The sequence below is a fragment of the Aulostomus chinensis genome, chromosome 7 (assembly GCF_037954235.1).
Source record: "Aulostomus chinensis isolate RoL2024-O1b breed Wild chromosome 7, RoL_Achi_v1.0, whole genome shotgun sequence".
Lineage (NCBI taxonomy): Eukaryota > Metazoa > Chordata > Actinopteri > Syngnathiformes > Aulostomidae > Aulostomus > Aulostomus chinensis.
Window position 1 is genome coordinate 12,472,254 of NC_141326.1, and position 23,293 is coordinate 12,495,546.

Consider the following 23,293-nt stretch of genomic DNA (forward strand, 5'->3'; position numbering starts at 1 on the left):
CAGGATCAGAGTGCAGCCATTTCTCTTTCCAAGAACATTTCTGTTATAGAAAATGGCCAGTTAAAAAAAACAAAAAAAACTTGAATCATTTCCACTTGGCTTGATAAGATGTCTGTGTGTATGACAGATGAAAGGACAGTCTCCTCCAGCTCCAATCAAATCCACCAAGAAGGCCGCAACAGAGGAGGAGGGTGATGATGGAGAGGAGCAAGAAGATATCGGAGGTGGAGGACAGGACATCATGGACCTGCTGCCCAGAACAGACATTGGGTAGCTACATCCAGCACAATTTTCAGCATGATTGTGCAAATGCTTGTGTGGCTTTACTGCAATGCAGTAAATGACAAGGACTTTTGATACCTTTTTGGAAGACATTCACGCCGTTCATTAAATGCACTCTAAACATCACATTTCTATTCTCTCCGAGACTTTATCAGTCTAACGAAATTCTGTCTCTTTTTGCTCCATCAGTGACAAGATCACATCTGATCTGGTGTCCAAAATTGAGGAAAAGAACTGGAAGATCAGGAAGGAAGGTCTTGAGGAGGTTGCAGCCATCATCTCAGAAGCAAAGTTCATCACAGCCAACATCGGGGAGCTGCCTCTGGCATTGAAAGGACGACTCGGTGACTCCAACAAGATCCTGGTTAGTACTGTAAGAGCAGGTCTCAAGGCCAGCCCTGCATCTAGGTGCTTGACATGTGCATAGATGCCGTCTGTTTCAGGTTGGTTCTAGATGAAGATGCAAGGTATTGGAAATTGCAATATTTACTAATGTCGATGTTATCTTAAGACAAATATATGTAATATTCACTTTTTCGGAAATAAAACATGATTTTATGGTGGATGTTGGTCCTGGACTTTGAAACAGCTGTCCGAGGCTGTTATTTGTTGTGATGCTGTCAAACTGCCCAGGAGAGAAGTGCCACCCCCTTCAGTCCATCTTCTTCATAAACATTCATCCTGCACTCCTTCACTTTACTGTCTAATGGACTGCAACTGTCACGTGTGAGGATTCCTGGCAAAATCCTAGTACATACTTCACTTTGGTATAAAGCTGTTACAATTGCATCAATACAGTCACTTGCCTGCTTCCGTCTGAAACTCACATTCATCTATAGATGACACGTTTTTACCACAAGAAGGCTTTGGTAAAGGTACTTTTTTTTTCAACAGTGTGATAAAAGCTGCTTGTTCTCCAGGTCCAGCAGACCCTGACTATCCTGCAGCAGCTGGCTACTGCCATTGGACCTGGACTCAAGCAGCATGTGAAAACACTGGGAATCCCCATTATCACTGTACTGGGAGACAGCAAGGTATGAAAGTAGAGGTTCAGAAATCTCCCTTTTAAATTCTATTTATTTTTGTTTTATTACATTTATTTTCTGATTCAGTGTTGTGTTTTTGTTTTTAACTTTAATTACTGTTCCACCAGATATTAGGCTTCAGCAATTACACGCAGATTTATATATTATGGAGGTCACACAAAATATTTGTGAGCTTAATTACAAATGGCACACGTGACAACTGTTAACGCTTAAATTAATGTACTTAAGTTTGAGAATATGCACAATGCATTCATAATTGACAAAGAGTGAGGAAGTCTTATCTTTCAAGTAAGTTCGTGGTGGGCTTTTGGATGTGTGGTGGTGATGAATGTGAATTTTGTTCCTCTATAGTCAAACGTCAGGGCAGCTGCCATGGCTACGCTGCAGGCCTGGGTGGAGCAGACTGGGATGAAGGAGTGGCTGGAGGGAGAAGAGCTGTCGGAGGAGCTGAAGAGGGACAATGCTTTCCTTAGACAAGAGGTACACACAACATCATTAAGCTGATCATCCAAAAATTCAGGGGGTGCATTTTCCAATTTCCCTGCATCTCTTAGTTGTTAGGCTGGTTAGCTGAGAAGTTACCTGCTCTGAGGACGGTGCCCGGGGACCTGATGCTTTGCGTCCCCCACCTCTACGCCTGCCTAGAGGACAGAAATGCAGATGTGAGAAAGAAGGCTCAGGACGCTCTCCCCACTTTCATGATGCACCTTGGCTACGACAAAATGAACAAGGCTACCGGAAAAGTCAAGGTAAACTTGTTTGAGCTGTGTATGTTGTTGTTATAAAGTTTTTCATCCAGTAAATTAGGTTGCAGAGGACTAAACTTTTGTCAATCGTCCCTGTACCCCTCTAGCCTGCATCTAAAGACCAGGTGGTAGCCATGTTGGAGAAAGCTAGAGCAGTGATGCCAGCTAAACCTGCTGCCCCTGCAAAAGCTGGAGGAGCAAAAGGCTCCACAGACTCTGGTAGATCTGGAACAGGTTAGTAGAACATGAAATACTTCAGGATGTGAACCGTGACGCGTTTGCGGTTGACGTGTTGGAGGAGTTTATCAAAACATTGGTCCGCTTAAAAAGTTGTGAAAGCGTTAATTATGTCGCGTGAGGGGGAAAAAAAAAGAGTGGGAAATTATAGAGCACGTGGTAGAACGAGAGAGTTGCATTAGCTTAGCTACGAAACAGTAAGCCATCAACAGAATCACTTTACATCTGGTCAACACATTCGTATCATCAGCACTTTTGGACTGATGAGACCTTCTAACGTCCCTCCATGAACACAGCGGGTTTTGGATGTATGGAAACCTGATGTATATTGTTTGAAATCACCTTTTTATTTAAATTTCTGAATGGCCCAACATGCCAGGAACAAAAATATTGTCAAATTTGGTTTCCTACAACGCACGTGATGTCCGCAGAGACTTGGACTACATTTATGTCGAAGGCAATAATAAGAGCATTTACATTACTGTGAGAAGGATCTTTATGTGAAGATGTTTACGTGAGTTTCCTCATACATTATACCATTCAACCTTTACTTGATCCAGAGAAATGTCCAGCTGATACCTGAATTTTGATTGTTTTCTTGCTAATAATGGACGCCTCTGAACCAGGCATCATGAAGCAGTTTGACTGTCTTAAGTGATGCAAAATGCTGTGAAAATCATGAATAGAACTTAATAATGGGATTAAGATGCACACATGTACATCACACTTCAATGTGACTCTGATCAGAATGCTCTTCATCTTAACTTAGTTTCTGCGCACTGTGATTATAAGCCTATTGAGTCTTATGTCATTAAAACGCTGTTTATATGGCTGCATGATATTCCGAGTGTTTTCCATACCAGGTTGATTTCAGAACTTTTCTGTCCATGTAAACGTAGCCTGAGTCAAACAAGTGCTCTTTGTTAGAAACTGGTAAATTGGGAAATGGAGATCAAGTAGTAAGATAGTCAAATATATTTAGTCTGCACAGTTATGAGTCAACAATAATATTCTCTTCCTCTGAAGCTTCCAGGTCGCAGCCGGCTGGAGAGGACATTGTTGACAGTAAACCTGAAGCTAAGAAGGTCAGAGGCGGAATGGCTGCTAAGAAGGTATGTGTACAAAAACAGAGGATGGTCACAGAAACGAGTACCACCAAGCAACATAGTGGGAATTATTGAAACTTACAAAGTTGATGTCAGCAGAGGTATGTTACTTGGCAAAGGGAGAGACTGTGCTAGAATGTCATTTCAACTGCATGAATTCCACCAGTCCTATTCACCATTCAGCTATTTGTCATGTTTACTTTTTGTGTTGCACTACAGTAGTGCGTCTTTACCCCTGCAGGTACAGATGCTGATTAATTCTACTGATGCTGCAGCTGCAGGAAGTGGTGGAATGACATTGAATTATTTCAGTAATTCAAAAAAGTCAAAGTAAAGCCAGCAAATGGAGAGTGCAAATTAAAAAAAAACAAAACAACCAACAGTTTGAAACCGTACGTTTTGACAGATGGAAGTCATGCTGTTAAAATCAAATTGTATGAAGGTAAAATGGGGAAAAAAAGCTTGAAACTCCTGGCAGCAGGTGAGGTCATCTTTGTGCAGCTGAAACCATATTTGATCTCTCTGTAGTGGTGTCAGTCATGCAGGTTCCTATGTTAAGTTGTCATGACATCAGTAGCCATATTCACTCCACATCCACAGTTTGTATTTCTACATATTGTCTGTGCTCATCATTTGGTTTTTCTCCAGTCATCGACTTGACTGTGAAGTGTAAATGTGATTTCTCTATTCGCTCAGCTCCCCTCCCCTTCGGAGGAACCTGACCCTGCCCCTCCCTCCAAGGACAAGGACAGTAATGCTAGTAAAAAGCCCCAAAGCAAAGGGAAGGCTGCTGCTGGCAGTCAACAGGTAGATGCGGTTCAGGTGTCATCCTGATCAAACTGTCCTTATATGTCCTCTACAAGCTGCTGCTGCTGCTGCTGCTGACATCCCTTGGGTGTCCTCGAGCAGCAGACTGGGACAGTTTGTCAGGCTAACAAGTGTCCACTGAACAATTTTAACCCCTGTTGAGCTTTGACCCAACCCGGTCTCTGCTCTGTCTGATCCTGTTTCTCTCTAACCACTAATACCAGCACTGTGAATTTATAATCTTACAAGCAAATTCACATGGATTTTATTTGTTACATGAAATCTGATTAACCTGTCTAGACACCTGTTTTAAGTTCTGAATAAATAAAATCTTTCTGACATAAGACGGATCAAAAAGCGCTATGCATGCGCACAGAAATGAAACAGGTCTCGCGTCACATTCTGGTTACTGCAGTGCATGAAAGTATGTCTGGATGTGTGTTGCATGCTTTGGAATACAAGCACATGTTTCTGCACTCTGTTTTTAAGTATTAACCTGCACTGAGATCTTTGCAGCATAACCTCCTCGTTCCATTCTCATTCTCATCATCTACATACTCCTTATTTATAACGACATACACTTGAATCTGCTGATATGGTTTCACGTAAACTGCACACCGATGAAATTGGATCATTCTGTACACACTGACAGAAAAATATCGTCACACTTGGATGTTTTTTTTGTTTTTGTTTTCAGGGAGCAGCTGGGAAGAAGATTGCAACCAAAGGCATGAAAGATGATGAAGATAAGTCCGGGCCAATTTTCATCCTCATCCCCAATGCTAAGGAGCAGAGGATCAAGGAAGAGAAGCAACTGAAGGTACCTGAGGGTTTATTTCAACCATGTTCGTTATCGAGGTTGCAGTCTGCAGTGGTGCTGAACTGGGCTGCATGACGTGGAAGGATGCCACTGATATTTTGCCTGCTTCCTTTTTATGTTCACGAGAGGTCAGAATATGAGAGACATCATCACCCACTATGGCTTGAGTATTTAGTCATGTGGAATTCCTACTTGTTTCGTGGTGTCAACAAACCTGTGTTGACTGTAGTGGATCGTGTAGGCCTTTATAACATCTTTGAGTACTAATTGTTCCAGATCAAACCTTCTGGTACGGCGTTTTCAAAGGCGTAATTAGGTAGAAACAGATAGTCACCTGCTGTAGCCTTTCCAGCTGCTATCCTCTTATGGTGATGCATAAAACTGATTTGGAAATACTAAGTTTGTCCTGAATTGGACTGTTCTCCCATGTCTGTAGATCTTGAAGTGGAACTTCATCACTCCTCGAGATGAATATGTGGAGCAGCTTAAAACTCAGATGTCCACCTGCTTCGCCAAGTGGCTCCAAGATGAGCTCTTCCACTTTGACTTCCAGAGACATGTGAAGGCCATCGGAGTCATGATTGAGGTAGGGGCTGCTGGGTGTTCATGTTTACTTATTGCTGGTCCTCATGTCTGCAGGAGTAAATCTCTACAAACCTGCGTGTGTGTGTGTGTGTGTGTTTGACAGAGGTTGGAGAGCGAGAGCGAAGCCACCATGAGCTGTCTGGACCTGATTCTGAAGTGGTTCACCCTGCGCTTCTTTGACACCAACACCACAGTCCTGATGAAGGTGCTGGAATATCTGAAGCTGCTCTTTGCCATGCTCAACAGAGAGAACTATCACCTCACTGAGTACGAGGCCAACTCCTTCGTGCCCTACCTCATCCTCAAGGTCAGAACACTTCACTCTCACAAGAACCAAACAAACCTGTCTTTGGTGTTTGGTACTTTAAGTTTTCTTTTTTTTCCCTTTTTTTTTTTGAGGTTGGGGAGTCAAAGGATGTTGTTCGCAAAGATGTCCGAGCCATTCTGGCTGTGCTGTGCAAGGTTTACCCCGCATCAAAGGTCTTTCCATTCCTCATGGATGGAACCAAGTCCAAGAACTCGAAACAAAGAGCTGGTAGGTCTCTACGGACACACAGCTAACTGGCTGGAGGGGTTTTCTGTCCAAAAGCCTCTTTGCTCCACTTTGTTTTCTTGATGGAAAAGTAATCCACCAATATTGTTTCTTTGTCCTCAGAATGTCTAGAGGAGTTGGGTTGTTTGATCGAGGGTTATGGGATGAATGTATGCCAGCCGACCCCAGCTAAATCTCTGAAAGAGATCGCCGTTCACATCGGTGACAGAGACACTTCTGTCCGCAACGCTGCCCTGAACACGGTGGTGGCCGTCTACAACGTCTGTGGAGACCAAGTCTACAAACTCATTGGAAATGTAAGGCGGCCGTTAGTGGATAATGCCAAAGAGCTTTAGTCCAAAATGTACATAGCCTTGTTCAGATTATAGCCCTCCCCTTTCCCTCTGATGTAGTTGTCTGAGAAAGACATGAGCATGCTGGAGGAGAGGATCAAGCGTTCAGCAAAGAAAACCCCTGCAGCTCCTGCCAAACCCAGCGCGACGGAGAAGTCTCAGAGAGAGCACCCAGCCAATCCCAACGCCACCTTCCTCCGCAAGCCTGCACAGGAAGACCCCAACAAACTCAAGTAGGTCACCTGATTCTGAAGGGAAAGTTGCTTCAGCTGATATCACACTTGTACAGAATGAAACTCAAGTCTGTGTGTTTCATTTGTCCACCATGACAGTAAGATCAGCTGAGATAGTTGACTCTCAAGGACAAGGGCTCATTAATTGACTGTTAACTGATGAGAGAGAGAGAGAGCTCAGGGTTCTTCTGTGGAAATGAACTTTTGACTTAAAAACTCACAGGAAAGCATGAATGATGAAGTGTAATGGCGTAGCAAGAGTTGTGGAGCTGCAAAAATCGCTTGACTTTTTCATCCGTTTAAAAGCGGTGAAAAACAAGGTTGGACTCACAGACTGACGGTTTGGGCCGTCCTTGTCACCAAGAACAGTGTGAAAAGTACCATTGTCTTGGTTTGATCTGCTCTGTGAATTCCAGTTGCTTAAATATTGATCTATAATCCCCAACCAGGAATTTGATCTACCTGTGCAGGCCGCACAAGTGGAGCTTTTTGTATGGCAAACACTGGTTGTATAAATTCAACTGCCGCCATTCAAAAGCACGTCCTCCTTTCTTTCATCCATTCACATCTGAGCATCGAATCCATCAGAGTTCATACTGTGGATTAATGGTTGTGATGTGACTGTAGTGGAATTTTTCTCCATGTATTGTTTGACTGTTGAGCTCACAACTCATCTGTGCTCTTCATTTTCTTTCCCACTGAGTCATCGCATGTCAGGTTGCTCTCACAGATACAGACTTGACTAGTTAACGTATTAAAGCCTGTCAACTATCCGTGAAACCAACCTGTGTTTGTGTCTTTGGCTGGCTGACGGGCCCGCTGGCTGCATGTCTCTTAACCCCTCATCTCTTTTTCCTGTGATTTCCGCCTCTCTGTTCTGCCTGCCTTCCTTTCCGGAGCAGAATAATGTATCGCACTTATAGGATGTGAGTACCTCTTCTCCTCCTCCTCCTCCTGCCCTCATTTCTGTTTCCATTCGGACAAACTCGTCTCTGAATGCAGTCTGACACTGGTCTCTCATGATGGTAATGAACAGAAAAGTTTGCTGGGACATTTGAGTTTTTTTGTCTTGCTTTTTATGATGGCGTTAACTAATATCAGCTGGTAGGTAAAGCAGACTAATTTTCCAAATGTCCTGCTGTCACTTTGAATCTAGTTCATTCTAACTGCCTCATCTCGCTTTTGTATGTGTATTCATATTTAGTGTACTGAACATGTACATGTCCTGACTGAAGACGGAAGATTTGTATTTCCTGGCAGCTCAAAGTCTCATCATTTGTTGTTGGCATTTCAGTTTGTTGCGGTTGGTCTTGCTGGTGGGGGGTGTTTTGTCAGCCCAGGGGTCTGTACTTCCATTAGTAGGCTAGTGGGGTAACTTCAGGTTAAACCAGGGAATTTCTGAGCTACCAGGCTAATTGACTTTTCAGCAGAACATATGACGGCAGTAGAGTGTGCTGCAGCAGTAACCCGCTCCAGAGAAGGCCAACCCCGAATTTACACACACAAATTAGAACGGCTGCCTCGTGCTCCAGCCTTGACGTTAAGTACGTCCTCCGCATGATTGCAGTTTTTAGCTGCAGCGCGTTCTGCCCACATCGCTTTATTAACTTGATTTCATTCTGCCAATTTGTTCGGGGTCTGTTGGTTTATGTGTTCACGTAGTGTCTGTGCTTTTATCGTGTCCTTTTCTGTGCATTTTTTGCGATCAGGAGTTTACGTATAGTGTTTTATTTTAAAATTGGACCAGATCCCTTATGCCCTTCATCTGGGGACATCCTGTCTGGCTCCATCTGCCCTGTGCAGATTGACCTGCCACCCTTGAAAAACGGACTGCTGTGCATTTCTTATCATGCAACTTGGTGCGTCTGGTGGCAATTGCAGCATTGATAAGTGGTGGCCATCAGCTCCAGCTTTTAAATTGAAATTTTAAATGTAAAAAAATAAAATTAAAACCACTCACAGGGTTCATAAGGAGTACTATACAGCGGCCCACCATGAAACTCCCATCTTGAGGATTATATTGTGCATTTTTATTGAATCTGTTGGAGACCGTAATCATTTAACAGTTGTTTTGGAGGCTGTAATACGAGGAGCTGTTGAGTAGTTCCAGCTTGTACTGGGAGCCTTTCCTAATATATTGTCGACAGCGTCACTACACCCTTCAAAATGTCCATTAAATGAAATCACTTCTTCTCTAAAATAGGTTCCGGCAGAAATCAGTCACATTTTATGAATCATGTCCAATCTTCTTCTCCTCCTCTGTTAACATTGTCCTTTTGTTATTGAGTAGATAAACTGATGAGGACTTGAGGCTCAATTTCTATTTGTAGATTGAAAGAAATAACCAAATTAGCAACTGCAACGTGGTTGTTACAGACTCTAATATTAATTGGTAATCAGAGGTGATCGCAGTCAGATCTACTGGTGCTTTAAGGACGGAACAGTGATACAAAGTCTGCTGATTTACACGTCCACGCAATCAGGTTTTCTCTCTGGTTTTGGCTGCAGCAGCTGTGGTTAGAGTTGTAGTTTGTTCCTCTTAGTGAAGTCTGTGACTCTGGACCTCAACATTTGTGATTGGTCACCTACAGCTGACGTCGTCCCTTTCATGTCCATGTGACATGTTAACAGATGAGAAACACTGAATGGATTTTTAGTGAATTAACCTGACCTGTGAACTGTCATGGCACCGCTGACTGGTTGGTACCCTGGACAAGCTGAACTCGACTCACTGTAGAGGTCCCAGGTCCTCACTTGATTTCGGGCTTATGTTGACTCTTGACTGGTGCATTGAGCATTTTAAAAATGTCTTTATATTCAGTAAAGACATTCAAAGGGCCTAGATGATTAAAGTGGGAGTGACTTGACTTTAATTGCCATGTAATTTTGGTTGTTTGGTCTCACAATGCTTGCAGGGGTGTGGCTGAACTGCTGTGTTTGGCTATGACGGGCGAGGCAGGAGAGAGCAGCAATAATTTAACTGTATTATTATTTCAAGATTCAGACGTGTAGTTGACTCAGGTGCTTCAGAGGTGGCCTGTACTGGTTTGTTTACTGAGGCTTCTTTCATCAAGTACATTGTTTTTGTGTATTACTCTTCTAAAAATGCAGTATGTCCTTGCTCCTTAAGCCAGTTGGAACCTTTCGGTGTGTTCTAATAAAGAACACTGATCCTGTATGTTGTTGTGTGATCAGTGCTGATCAGCTCCAGTCCTGATGGGGAAACCAGATCCGCTGTGTACATTTCTACTGGATTACTGGTGATAATCCCACTTTTTAAGATTTTGCTACATGATGTTGTTCAGCTTTCTGTCCTTTTGTCAAATACTCTCGAACAAACGAGTTAAAGGCTTGTTTCAGTCAGCACTGGAGCTAGAAGGCACTGATCAATAATCCAAAGACCTAAATATGCTGTCTTCTCCCCTCTTCCTCCATATCCACCATCAACTCTTCAATCCATCCAGCCAAGCTCGCCAGAACGCCCAGCACAGCGAGTCCTCTCACCCGTCCATCCCTAAGGAGTTCCAGTTAGACCTGGACATGATTGAGATGGACCAGAGCCGAGTGTGTGAGCTGCCAGACCTGGTCCAGCACAAGCTAGACGAGCTCCTGGAGCCCATCATGATCCCTGAACCCAAGTATGTGTAAAAGATGCAAAATTCAGATTACTGAAGTTAAAACATCAAATGTGTCTGAGCGATTTGAATATTCTTCAGTGACTTTAATGCTGCTGTGTTTTGTGTTTGTTTGTTTTTGTCTTCCTAGGATGCGTTCCATCTCCCCTCACTTTGATGACCTCCACAACAGCACAGCGTCTACGATAAACTTTGTCATCTCCCAGGTGGCCAGTGGTGACATCAACACCAGTATACAGGCACTGGCACAGGTAGAGGAGCCTGAACTGAAACCTGATTCAAGCCTAAAAACTGCCTTTCACCACTCGATCTCTTCTTTGTCTCACAGAACAGAAAGTTGTCTAAACACATCTTACATACTGTGTTACAGTTCTGTAAGAAAAAGCTTGAGATTATGGTGTTTGATTTGCTAGAAAATGTGCCAACTGGCTAGATCCAGAATGGGCCATGTAAAATAGTTTAGAAATTCCTTCTGTAAAATGTAATTTTACTCATTAATTGGACCCATTCGCTCTGAAATGAGGATGCAAATATTGGCTTAATTGTCAGAAGCAGCACGGTGGTGCAGTGGTCAGCGCTGTCACCTCACAACAAGAAGGTTCCGGGTTTGAGCCCCCAGGATCTTTCTGTGTGGAGTCTGCATGTTCTCCCTGTTCCTGTGTGGGTTCTCTCTGGTACTCCAGCTTCCTCCCACAGTCCAAAGACATCAAGAGGGGACGAGGCTGATTGATACTCTAAATTGACCGTAGGTGTGACTGTGAGTGTGAATGGTTGTCTGTCTCTATGTGTTGGTCCTGTGATGGACTGGTGACCTGTCCAGGGTGAACCCCGCCTCTCACCTGAAGGCTTCTGGGATAGGCTCCAGCCCCCCCCCGTGACCCTTAATAGGATAAGTGGTAGAAAATGGATGGATGGATGATTGTCAGAAAACATTTAGCAGTTCCTTGAATTACAAATTAAATTGCACAAAATAATTTTTTAACTCCTGATTCATTCATTCATTTTGCAGTTCTCTTACAGCCTTTTGTATGCAGTTATTAGAAAACTATCTGTTGGAGGGGAAGCACTAAAATGTAGATGGATAAATGTGTCGTCTGTCTCCTCTGGTTCTTGACTGTCTTGCTCCTCTATTTGTTTTTTGTCCCTGCAGATTGATGAGGTGCTGCGGCAGCCGGAGAAAGCTGAGGTCATGTCAGGACACATTGACCAGTTCCTCATTGCTACCTTCATGCAGCTGAGGCTCATCAACGTCACACACATGGCCGACGACCGGCTGGACAAGAAAGACATCTTCAAACTGTACAGCTGCATCATCGGAAACATGCTATCTGTGAGTTGTCTGGGTACTGAGAGGAACAAAAGTGGGTCATTCAGACATTAGCATTCACTCATCCCCTCTTCCCTCTGTCACCAGTTGTTCTCGATGGAATCGCTGGCCAGAGAGGCGTCGATGGGTGTGTTGAAGGACCTGATGGACGGTCTGATCACGCTGATGCTGGACAGCAGAGTGGAGGACATAGAAGATGGACAGCAGCTCATTAGATCTGTAAACCTGCTGGTCGTCAGAGTCCTGGAGAGGTCTGACCAGACCAACATCATCAGGTCAGCCCCCCGATACGTGGACTAATTACGGTGGTGATACACAAAGAAGCTAATCAAATTAGTGCTGCAAATCAATTAAAAGAGAATCATATACATTTTTGTAATTAATTCATCTAAGTTTAGCAACAATATCAATTTTGGTAACGACAAACCTTTTAGATATTTCAGTTCAGATAGATTTTGAAACGTGTGAATAAATGACTGACAAGATCTACAGGTCAAAATCCTTGAGCAGAGTGAGCCAGGGTGTATTGCTGCCCTCTAGTGGTTACTCAGCTATAAACCAGATCCACACCTGGGTCATGAGCCAAGGTTGCAGTTTCATTCTTTTAATCAGGGCTTGAGCCCGAAGGAACTGGGTGAAGACCTATTGTGTTTGTAATGTTTCTTTCTTTCTTATTATTCTCTCTTTGGTCTGCTGCCACTTTTTTTCTTTTGTTTCCCTCTGTTGAAATGCATCAGTTGTTTATCTGACCCTAATTTGAATCTAATAATGCTTCATTTGTGTCAGATAGCTCTATAAAGCGCCTTTCAGAATTGATCCAGTTTACTGGACTGTCGTGATTCTTAGCAGTGAAAGTTTCATTGACTTGTGGTCCTCCTGCCTCTGCAGTGCTCTGCTGGTGTTGCTTCAGGACACTTTAGTAGCAACGGCTGGTTCTTCCATGTTCTCTGAGCTGGTCATGAAGGTAGGTTTACTCCCTTTAATAAGAGTAATGAGTCAGTTTAGTGGACCAGTAAGATGTGTGTCTCTGTGCTCAGTGTCTGTGGAGGATGACCCGCTTCCTCCCGGAGACCATCGACAACATCAACCTGGATCGTATCTTGCTGGACGTCCACAACTTCATGAAGGTTTTCCCCAAAGAGAAGCTGAAGCAGCTTAAGAGTGACATGCCACACAGGACCCTCAAGACTCTGTTACACACACTCTGCAAGCTCACCGGCGCCAAGGTAACACACACACACACACACACACACACAAGATGTTTGTAAAAATGCCCCTGTTTCATGGTTTATTTCCTTGAGCCAAATGTTAATTTGGGTTTAATAAGAACATTGTTTTCACTTACTACTTAATGTTTTACTTATCATAGATCCTGGACCACCTATCAATGATAGAGAATCGGAATGAGTCCGAGTTAGAGGCCCACTTGAGACGAGTTGTCAAGCATTCGGGCAACCTTTCTGGTCTTAAGGGTGACAGAGGCAACGAGAAGATGGGAATGCGCACGGTTGGTCTCACAAACAATACACACACTCATTTTGTTTATTTTTCATACTTAGCTATTTCTCTTGTTTGTCTATTTTCTGTTAGCAAGTTATGTGAGCTGTACACTCGCTGGTTTGGAGACTCTAGTTTAGCTTTTGTCGTGTAATTACTTATGTCATCGATTCCAAGGCTGGATTGTTTACTAAAGTAATGAAATCAGTTCCATTTCAGAAGCTTTTTTAGACACAGAACGCGCCAAATTTGCGGCCCAAGAGAGGCGGGAATTTGCCGTCATGTCTGTGTAAAATGGAGGCGTAATAGTCCTCTTTCCAAAAAAGCAGCCACTTGTGTGGGCATAAACATGTGATGTGACATGCAGCGTGAAGTTGCGCGTGAACAGTGACCTACAACATAAACGTCGGGAGAATATTCGGCCCCGTGACTGTCAGGAAAACCTCGTAGTGTCCCAGTCCAACCTTCCTCTGCTGCTGTTGTGGTCACAGACCTGGTGGTACTTTTTTCTGAAGTTTTCTACTTGTTGATGATACCCACGTTGACCAAGCTCCCCCGTGACCTTTTCACACAACAAGTCATCCTTCACAGTCCCGTGAGGTGGTTATCCACTGTCCTCTCGGCAGTGATGGTTAACAGCTCCCTGATCTCAGTGGCTCCCCAGGTCCTCATCTCACTGAAGTGACGATGCGTCAGGAGAATACTCAGCCCCGTGACAGTCTGTAAGTTTCAAAACAGCAGTTCACTGCTCTGGCCGGCAGCAACGTCGGCGTTGACATTCTCAGAGGTGTTTGATGCGGGACAACCAGCGAGCGTTATGTTTGCTCCGTCCACTTCACACCGAGGCAGCACATTAAAGGCTTGGATTCGTTTAGCAATGGAGGTGGCAATAAGTGTATCCTGGAGGAGGAGGAAAATTGCCGGGCCAAAATTGACCGCACTCTGTCTGAAACCTCGGACCGAGCCGCAAAAAAGACGGGCAAATTAGCAGCTCGGTGGCCGGTGTGGAAGCGCCTAAAGATTGCCTAGAGGTTTTGTTACACAACTCAAAGCCCCACCCCTCAAACAGTAGACTGGGAAACACAACTTTTCATTGAGTGTCTTACTGATGTAAGATCTTTTTTTATTCCCAGGAGGACCAGATGTCAAAGGCCAAGGTCAGTGACATCTTGTCTGAAATCTTCAAGAAGATTGGCTCCAAGGAGAACACTAAAGAGGTCAGCTCACCTCCATTCCTACTGCTCCAAGTTGAAAACCGAATTTCAAACCAACAGAGAAGGAGCATGCTAACTGAATGAAACGTACGCGATCTCCTTCCAGGGTTTGACAGAGCTGTACGAGTACAAGCAGAAGTACTCTGATGCCGACCTGGAACCATTTCTCAAGAACACGTCCCAGTTTTTCCAGAGCTACGTGGAGCGAGGGCTTCGAATGATCGAGTCTGAGCGAGAGGGCAAGTCCCGCATCCAGAACTCAGCAGGTTGGATGAAAACGACCATTGCTCTGAACTTTGATAACAGTGGTGGCAGGAGTGGAAAATAATGTGTGTGTGTGTGTGTGTGTAGTGATCCCTCAGCATGGTGGTGACACCGGTCTTAGCAGTAACAATGAAGAGATAAAACCGGCAGTTTACTACGAGAGATTAAAGATTCTCCGACAGAGACAAGGCCTGGAGAACACATCCCGGGTGAGTTGCTACATCTACGCTTGACACTGTTAAACAGATGAAACTACTTCCTGTCTGTCAAACACAGATTAAAACAAAAATCAAATGATTAGTTTATTTAGCCACTGAATAATGTAAACGCCGAAGCTAGTGTGACACGTGTCCCTGTCGACCTTTTTATAGTTGGATAATATGTTCTGTGTCAAACCGTCATCCTGCTTCCTCCATTCCTCTCTACTGCTGCAGAGTGGCGGCGGGGATGATGACGAGCCCCAGCAGCGACCTCCCATTTCCTCCCTGCTGTCGTCTAAGCCGTCTGTGGCCTCCTCCACTGACATGCTCCACAGCAAGCTGTCGCAGCTCAAAGAGTCCAGAGAGCTCTACCAGCAAGAACAGAACGCACACTCCCGCTCCCCGACGCACGCACACACTCGCTCAGCCTCGCCAGCAGCCAACCTGGACGACCTGAAGAAACGCCTGGAGCGGATAAAGAGCAACAGGCAGTAGGAGCGCCACCTCATCTCACCAGCCGGGAGTCTGAAGATCGCCATCATTCTGTTTGTGTTCATGCTCGTGTAGATGGAAATAAAAAGCACTTGGACCCTTAACTCCCTCAGTACCAACAATTCAGGTAGCGACTCGAAACACACCCGTCAATTGAAATCTGACTCCGCCCACTGTGCCTGTAAGGTAGTCAAAATCAAACACACCTAACCTGATTGTAGTTCAGTCCAGTCAGACTGAACTCAGGCTGTCAAACAGACACTGCATCAACCATCCAGGTGTTTTTAGCTCTTATTAAACTTGTCAAAAGATGTTTTATTTTGACATTTTTCAGTTTTTACTAAGTCATTCTTCAGGGCAAAATATGTTCTGATTTTTGTTGTTTGTTTTGGTTTTGTTTTGTTTTTGTGCAGAAGCGTCATCAGCAGAATAGTGTCCAGTCTGTACAGTTTCATCTAAAAAACTAAACTCAGACTGTCACAGCCCTCATTCCTCTTCTCCTGACCCACTAAAACAAAACCTCGTCTAACTATCATAACAGACTTGTGTACCGCTCCCTCTTCTCTTTTCTCTGTTTGTAGTAATACGGCACAATATGTTTGTACATATTTAAACGTTGTTAACCACTTAACTACTATAACTGATGCAGGAGAGTAACATATTTCTTCCTGCTCGACTCACAATCCTGCTGCTGTGTGTGTGTGTGTGTGTGTGTGTGTGTGGATGGAGGAATACTGCTGTAGGAAGCCTTTAGCTGTGTACATGCAGCCTGGCGAAACCCCCCAAACTTTCCATTTCTACATCTGTAAAGTAAAAGTTCCACATTTCTGACTAATTCGGCGTCGGCGGGTGTCTCTTGATGAGACTCCAGCACTGACATGAGATTTGTATAATCCAGAGAAAGATGAGCTGCATTTACACAGTGACATCGGGTTCAACCTGATGAGGCTGATTCAGTCACAGGTGATGTTGAAGGAAGGTTTTTATTTTCAAGCTGTGTGTGTTAAAGGTTACTAGAGGAATGTGTCCAGTTTTATTCAGAAAGTGGCTACTTAGTGCCATTTCTTTAATAAGTCAGTGGTTTTTAACTCTTCGGTTTAAGAAGGGCAGCTGAACTTAAAATGATCATCTGTCGTGTTTGGTTGAGATTTTTGGTCTTAAGGGGTTAAAAACCACTGCTTTTATTTTGAAAGTTGCAGAGTTTGGCGCAGCCTCTCCCGTGCTGCTTTGTTCAGGAAGTCCCGCCCCTCCCTCTCAGCGGAGCCACATGCAGGTGTGTTAGTAGACTGTGCTGTGTTGACACTTGGCTGTAAATACTGTATGTACTAATGGCCCCGCCTCCGTTAACACCGCCGTCATTGTCCCCCGGCAGCCATGGACCTGGACTTTAGGGCCAACATGGCTGTCACTGTAAAGCGCATCCACCAAACTTTTGTTATTTATCTCTGGCTCTTTATCCATCTGAAGGAAGCTCTCTGTTCTGTCTGTAGGGTTAAAGAGCATGGCATGAAGTCTGTGATTTTTATTTTCTCATGTAAATAAAGTTTGCATTACTAAACTGCTGCTTAAATGTCAGTAGTCTTACATCGTTGCTCTCCATTTTCCTTGTATAATCCATAGTGGAAAATGGCAATAAAGTCTTGTTCGTTTGTTTTTTAACAATCCAACTTGGAGTTTGATTTGACTTGATTGTCTTACCTGAAGCTGCTGCTGCTGCTGCTGTCCTTCATATATTTTATATCTGGGAGCTGCAGCCGAGTCAGTTTGTATCCATTTAAAGGCAATGCAGCCGTGCCTTAAACATTCCTAAAACGAAACCTAAGGGATCTCCTCCAAACCTTATTTTTTGAATTTTGTTTTCATATTGGTGGGGGGGGGGGGATCCCTTGAGATGAATTATGACATAAAAACAAATCTCTGCTTTTGCATGAATGATCTCTCCTCTTGACCCTCCGAGAGAAATTCAGCGTTTGTGATTGTCTAGTGGGGAATCCTGCAGTTTGACCGACTTTCTTGGAAAGAACTGGTCTGATCAGGATTTCGCCAGCACAGGATTTGACCCATCAGCGCAGCAGTCCCCTGCTCAGAGAGAGAGAGGCAGCAGCTATGGGCCGGTAAGAAACCGAACCTCATCCGTCAGCAGGTACCAGGACATGGACATAGTTGTCAGTCACTGGTCACTGATACATTTAGCTTTAAAATGTTCATATAGATTTAAAAAGTACTGCATTTGAAAAGAGCTGTGCTTTATTTCTTCAGGTTAGTAACAGTAATAGTACTAGTAAAGTTTAGTAATATTGGGTATTGATCTAGTTGCCGAGTCACATGACACGGAGGCTATTGAAAGAAAATTAGGCATTTTGCCTCAAAATAAAAACACTGCTTTTCCTGTACATTCAAAGCTGTTGACTGAACATGATGAGCGTAGGCTCCATACACGGGGATACCAGGTTCAGCGTCTTGCTCAAGGACACTTCAACGCAGTCTCTGGAGGAGCCAGGGATCAAACCCGTGACCTCCTGATTACTGGATAGGTACCGTACCACCTGAACTGTTGCTTCCTGCTGAAGCTTGGCTCCACATTCAGGACATCAACCTCACCTCATGGGACTTTTTCAGGATTTATTTGAGAAAATAAAGAATACAAATATGAACATGGAAAGAACAATTATATATTTAAGAGTTTCAAACATTTCAGTCTACTGATATTAAATCTAAGATGGCTCAGCGTGCATGTGACACTGAACTACATACAAAGGTTATATCTGTAACTCTGTACAGAAATATGAGTTCATTGCTGATCCACCAGCAACGTCTGATCCGTCCATCAGTTTCTGGAAAGGATTTTGTCGTCCCCCTTTCTCATGTTCCACTTATGACACTGTGATTTCTTCACTGTCGGACTCTGAGATCTCCGACACTTTGCTGGACTCTGACGGAGAGGAAGGATGATGATGATGATGATGATGATGATGGGACTCCTGGTCCTGGTCCAGCTGTGCTTGACTGGTTGGTTCAGTCCTGTCCAGCGTGTGACAGTAGGTGCTGCCCACATCGGTGAGGTCTGGGTGGGGGTTGGTTTTGGTGGGGAGGGTCTGCTGACGGCAGCCCCCCGTGGACAGCAGCTCCCTCTCTTTGGAGTTCCTCCATTTCATCCTCCGGTTCTGAAACCAGATCTTCACCTTGATAGAACACAGGAGGGAACGTCACTAGTACTGAGCTACAGCTAGAGGTGCACACACACACACACACACTGACAGCAGAACAACATGGACTAAATGAATCGCTGTGCACCTGCGAGTCTTTGAGTCCCAGTTTACTGGCCAGTTTCTTCCTGTCTGGCTTGCTGATGTACTTCTGCTTCTGGAAAGTTCTCTCCAGGGCCTTCCTCTGGAGGTCTGAGAACACCGCCCGCCGCAGCATGCCCCTCCTGGGCTTCCCTCTAGGGGCCAGGGGCCATGAGAACGTCCCGGGGACAGGGACCGCAGAGGAGGAGGAGGCTGAAGGGACAAAACACAACACATGGTGACTGAGAGGGTCGAAGCAGCCGTGGTTCTCCCCTCAGCGTTCCGCCTACACATGAGGAGGACATCAGCAGCCTTGAGCACTTGAATGAACTAACAGAAGTCAAAGCTCGGTTCTAATAAACTTTTAGAACATTTAACTAAAAGCTTTCAGTGCTTTTGCACCCACTACAGACATGAATCCAGTTATCATTATTTTCCAAATATTGTCCAGGCTTCAAACGGGTTCTTTGTCACGTAACTGGAGGTTCTCCAATTTTTCAATCCGTGTCACAGTTTCTAGTAATCTCCAAAGGCGGGAAGAGTAAAATAAACAACAAATAAACAAACAAACAAACAAACAAAAACTTCAAAATTTCAATCAAATTACATTTTTTAAATCTTTTCCAACAATTCATTTCGAATCATTTTTATTTGATTACATTGCTTGAAATCCTCTCCTGACCCTCCCCCATTATTGTTTTCCTGACCCGGGGGAGGTTCCTGACCCCCAACTTTGACTCCTCATTGTTGTGGAAGACTCAAAAACACATTTTTCACATTTAAAGAGCTGAAACCAGTAAGGACTCAATAAATGTACGTCCATCCAAAGTGAGGAGTTTTTTTTATTTCAGACTCTGTGTGTGTGTGTGTGTGTGTGTGTGTGTGTGAGAGAGCGAGAGAGAGAGAGATACTCAAATATTTGGTTGGACTGTTTTGGTTCAGGTCACATTATTTGTTCCCTTTTCACATAACGCCTGCTGATTGAAAACTAGGGAAACTTGCACTTGTTCCCTTTCTAGAACGTCGTCCCAACTGTCCAGATCTTTTTCGAGCCAATGCACAGTGAAGGTCAGAAATCAAATGAATGAAACGTAGTTGACTACTAATCTACCAGCAAAATCCAACATTGCTTGGTCCTCATCTCCTGTCAGAGTAGTACAGAAAAGTCTGGATCATCTTCTCTTTGATGCTGCCCAGAATAAACTTGTCCTGCTTGAAATCTGATGTTTAAAAGTCCAATTTGTCCAGCGGTGGAAACAGAGCCAATGCTAATGAGACGGGCTCTCCAAAGCGCGGCTCACACTACCTCTAATGAACCATGAAGAGGGATTGTAAAGGCTGCAAATGCAGAGAGAAAGCTGATTGTGTTGTAATGAATTGAGTGGAGAAGGCTGTCGACAGGCCAGTATATTACAGGCCCATTAAAGGCAGGTCAGCACAATGTAGAAGTGTTGGAGGAGCCTCGGAGACGGAGGGATGCTCTCAGAGTTCCGTACCTGCCGCTGAGTGCGAGGGGGACGCGCGTCTCATGCCTCCTGTCGTGAGGAGGGTTTTTGCAGAAAATGGCTGAACCTGATGTGTAAAGAAACGCAACTATGATTTGAGAAATGAAAATTGTGTGCGTGTGTGCGTGTGCGTGCGTGTGTGTGTGTGTGTGTGTGTGTGTGGTTTTGGCTCCTATTGGTCACGGTGCTGGGAGCTTTGTGGGCAGGCAGAGGGGGCTTGGTGGGAAAACGACAGCGCGTGAAGAGGCTCTGAGTTCCTGAGCTGGGAAGAAACCCGCCTCACATTTAGACCATGACAAACGGCACTAATATATTTCGAGCGTGACAAACTGGACTAATTTGTAGATAACGACAACTGGTGCTAATGTCAGCAGTCAGAGCGTTCACTAAATAGGTTTTCAAATTGGCGAAGCTGATTCGGAGCTGTCCAGGGAATTCCCATGCTAAAAGGTTGACAAGGTGTCCAGGACGGAGTGCTCGCCGTTGGATAACGTCTGTAGTCACATGCGATTCCTTTAAAGTGTCAATTACGAGAATTTGTGTCCATTTTCTTTCCCGTTTCTTCATGAATTCGCTCGTGGGAAAATATAAATGGAAACAAACGTGGACAGAGATGCTTTAATTTCGCTCTCTTTTCCTCTGTTCTTTTAATTAAAAAGCAGAACTCGTTAACAAAAAACAAACAAACAAATAACAAACAAACAAACAAAAAAAACAACCCCCGCTCCTCCACTGAGGGTCTGTCTACAGTCACACAGGGACTATTGAGCCTCAGTTGTATTTACTTAACCTGTGATGGAACCGCAGCCATAGTAGCTCTGATGGCGCAACGCCACACTGCCTAAAATTAACAATAAATACAAGATATATTTAAAACAACAACAACTTTTAAAGTCTTATGACAGCAGAGGCAGGGCATATTGATGAAGATCTTATTTTAAGGGGCTTAAATGTTTTTTGTTGTTGTTTTTTTTTTGTTTAATTATGATGAAATTGTTCACTTATCTAAGTTACCAGCGGGCGGGTGGAAGAAGAGCGGGAGGAGAGGAGCTGGAATTCCCAGTTTAGGTTAAGGTCCAAAGTGTAAATCAAAGACTTGGCGCTAATAACATGATTCCCCCCCCCCTTTTTTTTTTTTCTTGCATGATCAGTTTTTCATTGTATTTTCCAATGTATATCATGAAATAGTAAAATTTAAAATGGAATTATTCATAAAAGAAATGGAAATCCTGCGGTGTTCAGTCTGACACTTGATGTTTCAATGATAAACACACGCACACACACACAAAAAAAACACTTTATATCTATAAATTGATTTTTCTTCCTCTGTCCTATTATCTGTCCACAGATATTTTAATTTCTGTTTCACTGTACATTTAATCTGTGAAATCGTAGATGTGTCGTTCTTATTTTTCTTCTTCTTCTTCTTCGTCTTCTTATCGTTCGTGGGATTTGTTTTCAGTTGTAAAAAAGTGGGATGTCGTTCTGGTTGATAGCTGAAAGAAGCTGATTTCTAATCTTCGTGCTTCGTTCAGCGAGCAGTGCATGAACTGAATGTTAAAGTGAGATTATCTTCTGATTATCATGAACCCGCTGATGTAAATATGGATGAAAAACTGCAGAAAGGTTCTGAGAGGCAGAATCCCAGCAGATACATGATCTTTACTGGAGTCAGACAGGGAGAAACTCCTACCTGTGAGGAAGGAAGCTCTGATGAACGGATGGAGACTTCCATCCAGGAACGGAAGAGGGAAAGATTTAGTCTGCAAACTCTGGACTGGAGGAGAGGAGCAAGCTGGAAAATACACACACACACACACACACACACACACACACACACACACACACACACACACAAACACACACACACTGACTTCACATAGGTGTTAAAAAATTCAACATGCTACAGCCCCTAATGTTTCAGGAGTAGTTCTTATGTAAACTTACAACCAAAATGTAAAATGAGTAGATGAAGAGAAGCCCAGCTACTGTGCAATAATCATTATTGGGCCATTTCGGCCTTGTTATAATACAGATGTGTATAATTATGGATGACATTGTCAAACAGATCTACGTCTATTAAAGGTAACCTAGTCATGGAAGCCTGCTCATCATTAATATTAAGCAGTTGGTCTACCGGTACATCAGTTTTTCCGAGCATCTCACCGCTCCGTGTGGTCGGGGCCAGGATGGCACTGACGCCGAACTTTAGGTAGCCGGAGGCCGGGCAGGCGGTCTGAGGAGAGCCGGGGCTGCTGCGGTTCGGCTGCACGGAGCTCTGGAACACAGACCGCTCTGTGGTGGGTCCCAAAGCCCGCGGAGAGGAGCCAGGTCCCGGGCTCAGCGAGAGGATGTCCCCGGGGTTTCTGGAGGAGAAAGTCCGATGAATGTAGCTGTACGAAGGCTGGCTGATTCGGAGGAGATCTTCCACTCGGAAGCCCGAGGGCAGTGACCGGGTCAGAGGCGAGGAGAGAGCGGCCGGGGGACGCAGTAGGTCCGGGTAGAGAGGAGGCGGCAGGGCGCTGCATGGAAACATCATGGCTCCGAGTTGAAAAAGTTCCTCACTCCTCACTTTCTTTTTCCTTCTGCAAATCGGCGTGTCTCCTCGGAGGAAGCAAATGAATACACACACACACTCTCTCTCTCACACACACACACATACACACACTCTGAGCTACCTGTATATTTGCGCCCACTTCCAAAGGTTTTATACAAGGGACTCACTCATTGACAACCTCTCTCTCTCTCTCTCGCTCTCTCTCTCTCTCTCTCTCTCTCTCTCTCGCGCGCGCGCGCGCACACACACACACACAGACACACACAGACACACACAGATTCGGGCGCACATGCACAAGTTCAACCCCCTGCCCATGTCCTGCGTGTGGCTCTGGAGACAAGGTTCAGGCGGGGTGTGTGTGTGCGTGTGTGTGTGTGTGTGTGTGTGTGTGTGTGTGGGGGGGGGGGGGGTCAACGGTCCCCCCTTCAGGACTGATTGGACTTTAGTCCTACAACAAACCTCAGGCTTCTGACCATTTCATTTATTTAACTGTTTTATTTACACACACATACACACACACACACACACACACACACACACACACACATATCACTACTACTGCTACTGG

General features: G+C 44.4%; 2 protein-coding genes across 4 annotated transcripts in view; one reads left to right on the top strand and one right to left on the bottom strand.

The window, feature by feature from the left end:
• Positions 1–17,043, top strand: part of ckap5 (cytoskeleton associated protein 5) — a 28,932-nt gene extending 11,889 nt beyond the window's left edge. Inside the window, exons 20-45 of one of the 3 annotated variants that reach the window (XM_086208493.1) lie at positions 128–270; positions 472–646; positions 1,203–1,316; positions 1,680–1,808; positions 1,883–2,077; positions 2,182–2,308; positions 3,338–3,423; positions 4,114–4,224; positions 4,922–5,044; positions 5,481–5,630; positions 5,733–5,936; positions 6,029–6,164; positions 6,285–6,478; positions 6,575–6,747; positions 7,650–7,673; positions 10,212–10,385; positions 10,513–10,633; positions 11,533–11,712; positions 11,797–11,984; positions 12,598–12,673; positions 12,747–12,935; positions 13,079–13,216; positions 14,340–14,423; positions 14,527–14,686; positions 14,772–14,893; positions 15,119–17,043. In XM_086208493.1, the coding sequence (XP_086064619.1) occupies positions 128–270; positions 472–646; positions 1,203–1,316; positions 1,680–1,808; positions 1,883–2,077; positions 2,182–2,308; positions 3,338–3,423; positions 4,114–4,224; positions 4,922–5,044; positions 5,481–5,630; positions 5,733–5,936; positions 6,029–6,164; positions 6,285–6,478; positions 6,575–6,747; positions 7,650–7,673; positions 10,212–10,385; positions 10,513–10,633; positions 11,533–11,712; positions 11,797–11,984; positions 12,598–12,673; positions 12,747–12,935; positions 13,079–13,216; positions 14,340–14,423; positions 14,527–14,686; positions 14,772–14,893; positions 15,119–15,379 (3,777 nt within the window). In that variant the 3' untranslated portion in view covers positions 15,380–17,043. The remainder of the gene's footprint in view (positions 1–127; positions 271–471; positions 647–1,202; positions 1,317–1,679; positions 1,809–1,882; positions 2,078–2,181; positions 2,309–3,337; positions 3,424–4,113; positions 4,225–4,921; positions 5,045–5,480; positions 5,631–5,732; positions 5,937–6,028; positions 6,165–6,284; positions 6,479–6,574; positions 6,748–7,649; positions 7,674–10,211; positions 10,386–10,512; positions 10,634–11,532; positions 11,713–11,796; positions 11,985–12,597; positions 12,674–12,746; positions 12,936–13,078; positions 13,217–14,339; positions 14,424–14,526; positions 14,687–14,771; positions 14,894–15,118) is intronic. The other 2 variants (XM_086208494.1, XM_086208495.1) reach the window with 2 other exon arrangements.
• Positions 17,044–17,640: 597 nt separating this feature from the next.
• On the bottom strand, positions 17,641–22,908 carry LOC147258567 (homeobox protein DBX1-B-like). The gene is made up of 4 exons (XM_086207723.1): positions 22,335–22,908; positions 21,862–21,963; positions 18,671–18,876; positions 17,641–18,558 (listed from the first exon to the last, which is right to left on the bottom strand). Exons 1-4 carry the CDS (start codon positions 22,705–22,707, stop codon positions 18,250–18,252), a joined length of 990 nt encoding a protein of 329 aa, XP_086063849.1. The 5' UTR covers positions 22,708–22,908; the 3' UTR covers positions 17,641–18,249.
• Positions 22,909–23,293: the final 385 nt, after the last annotated feature.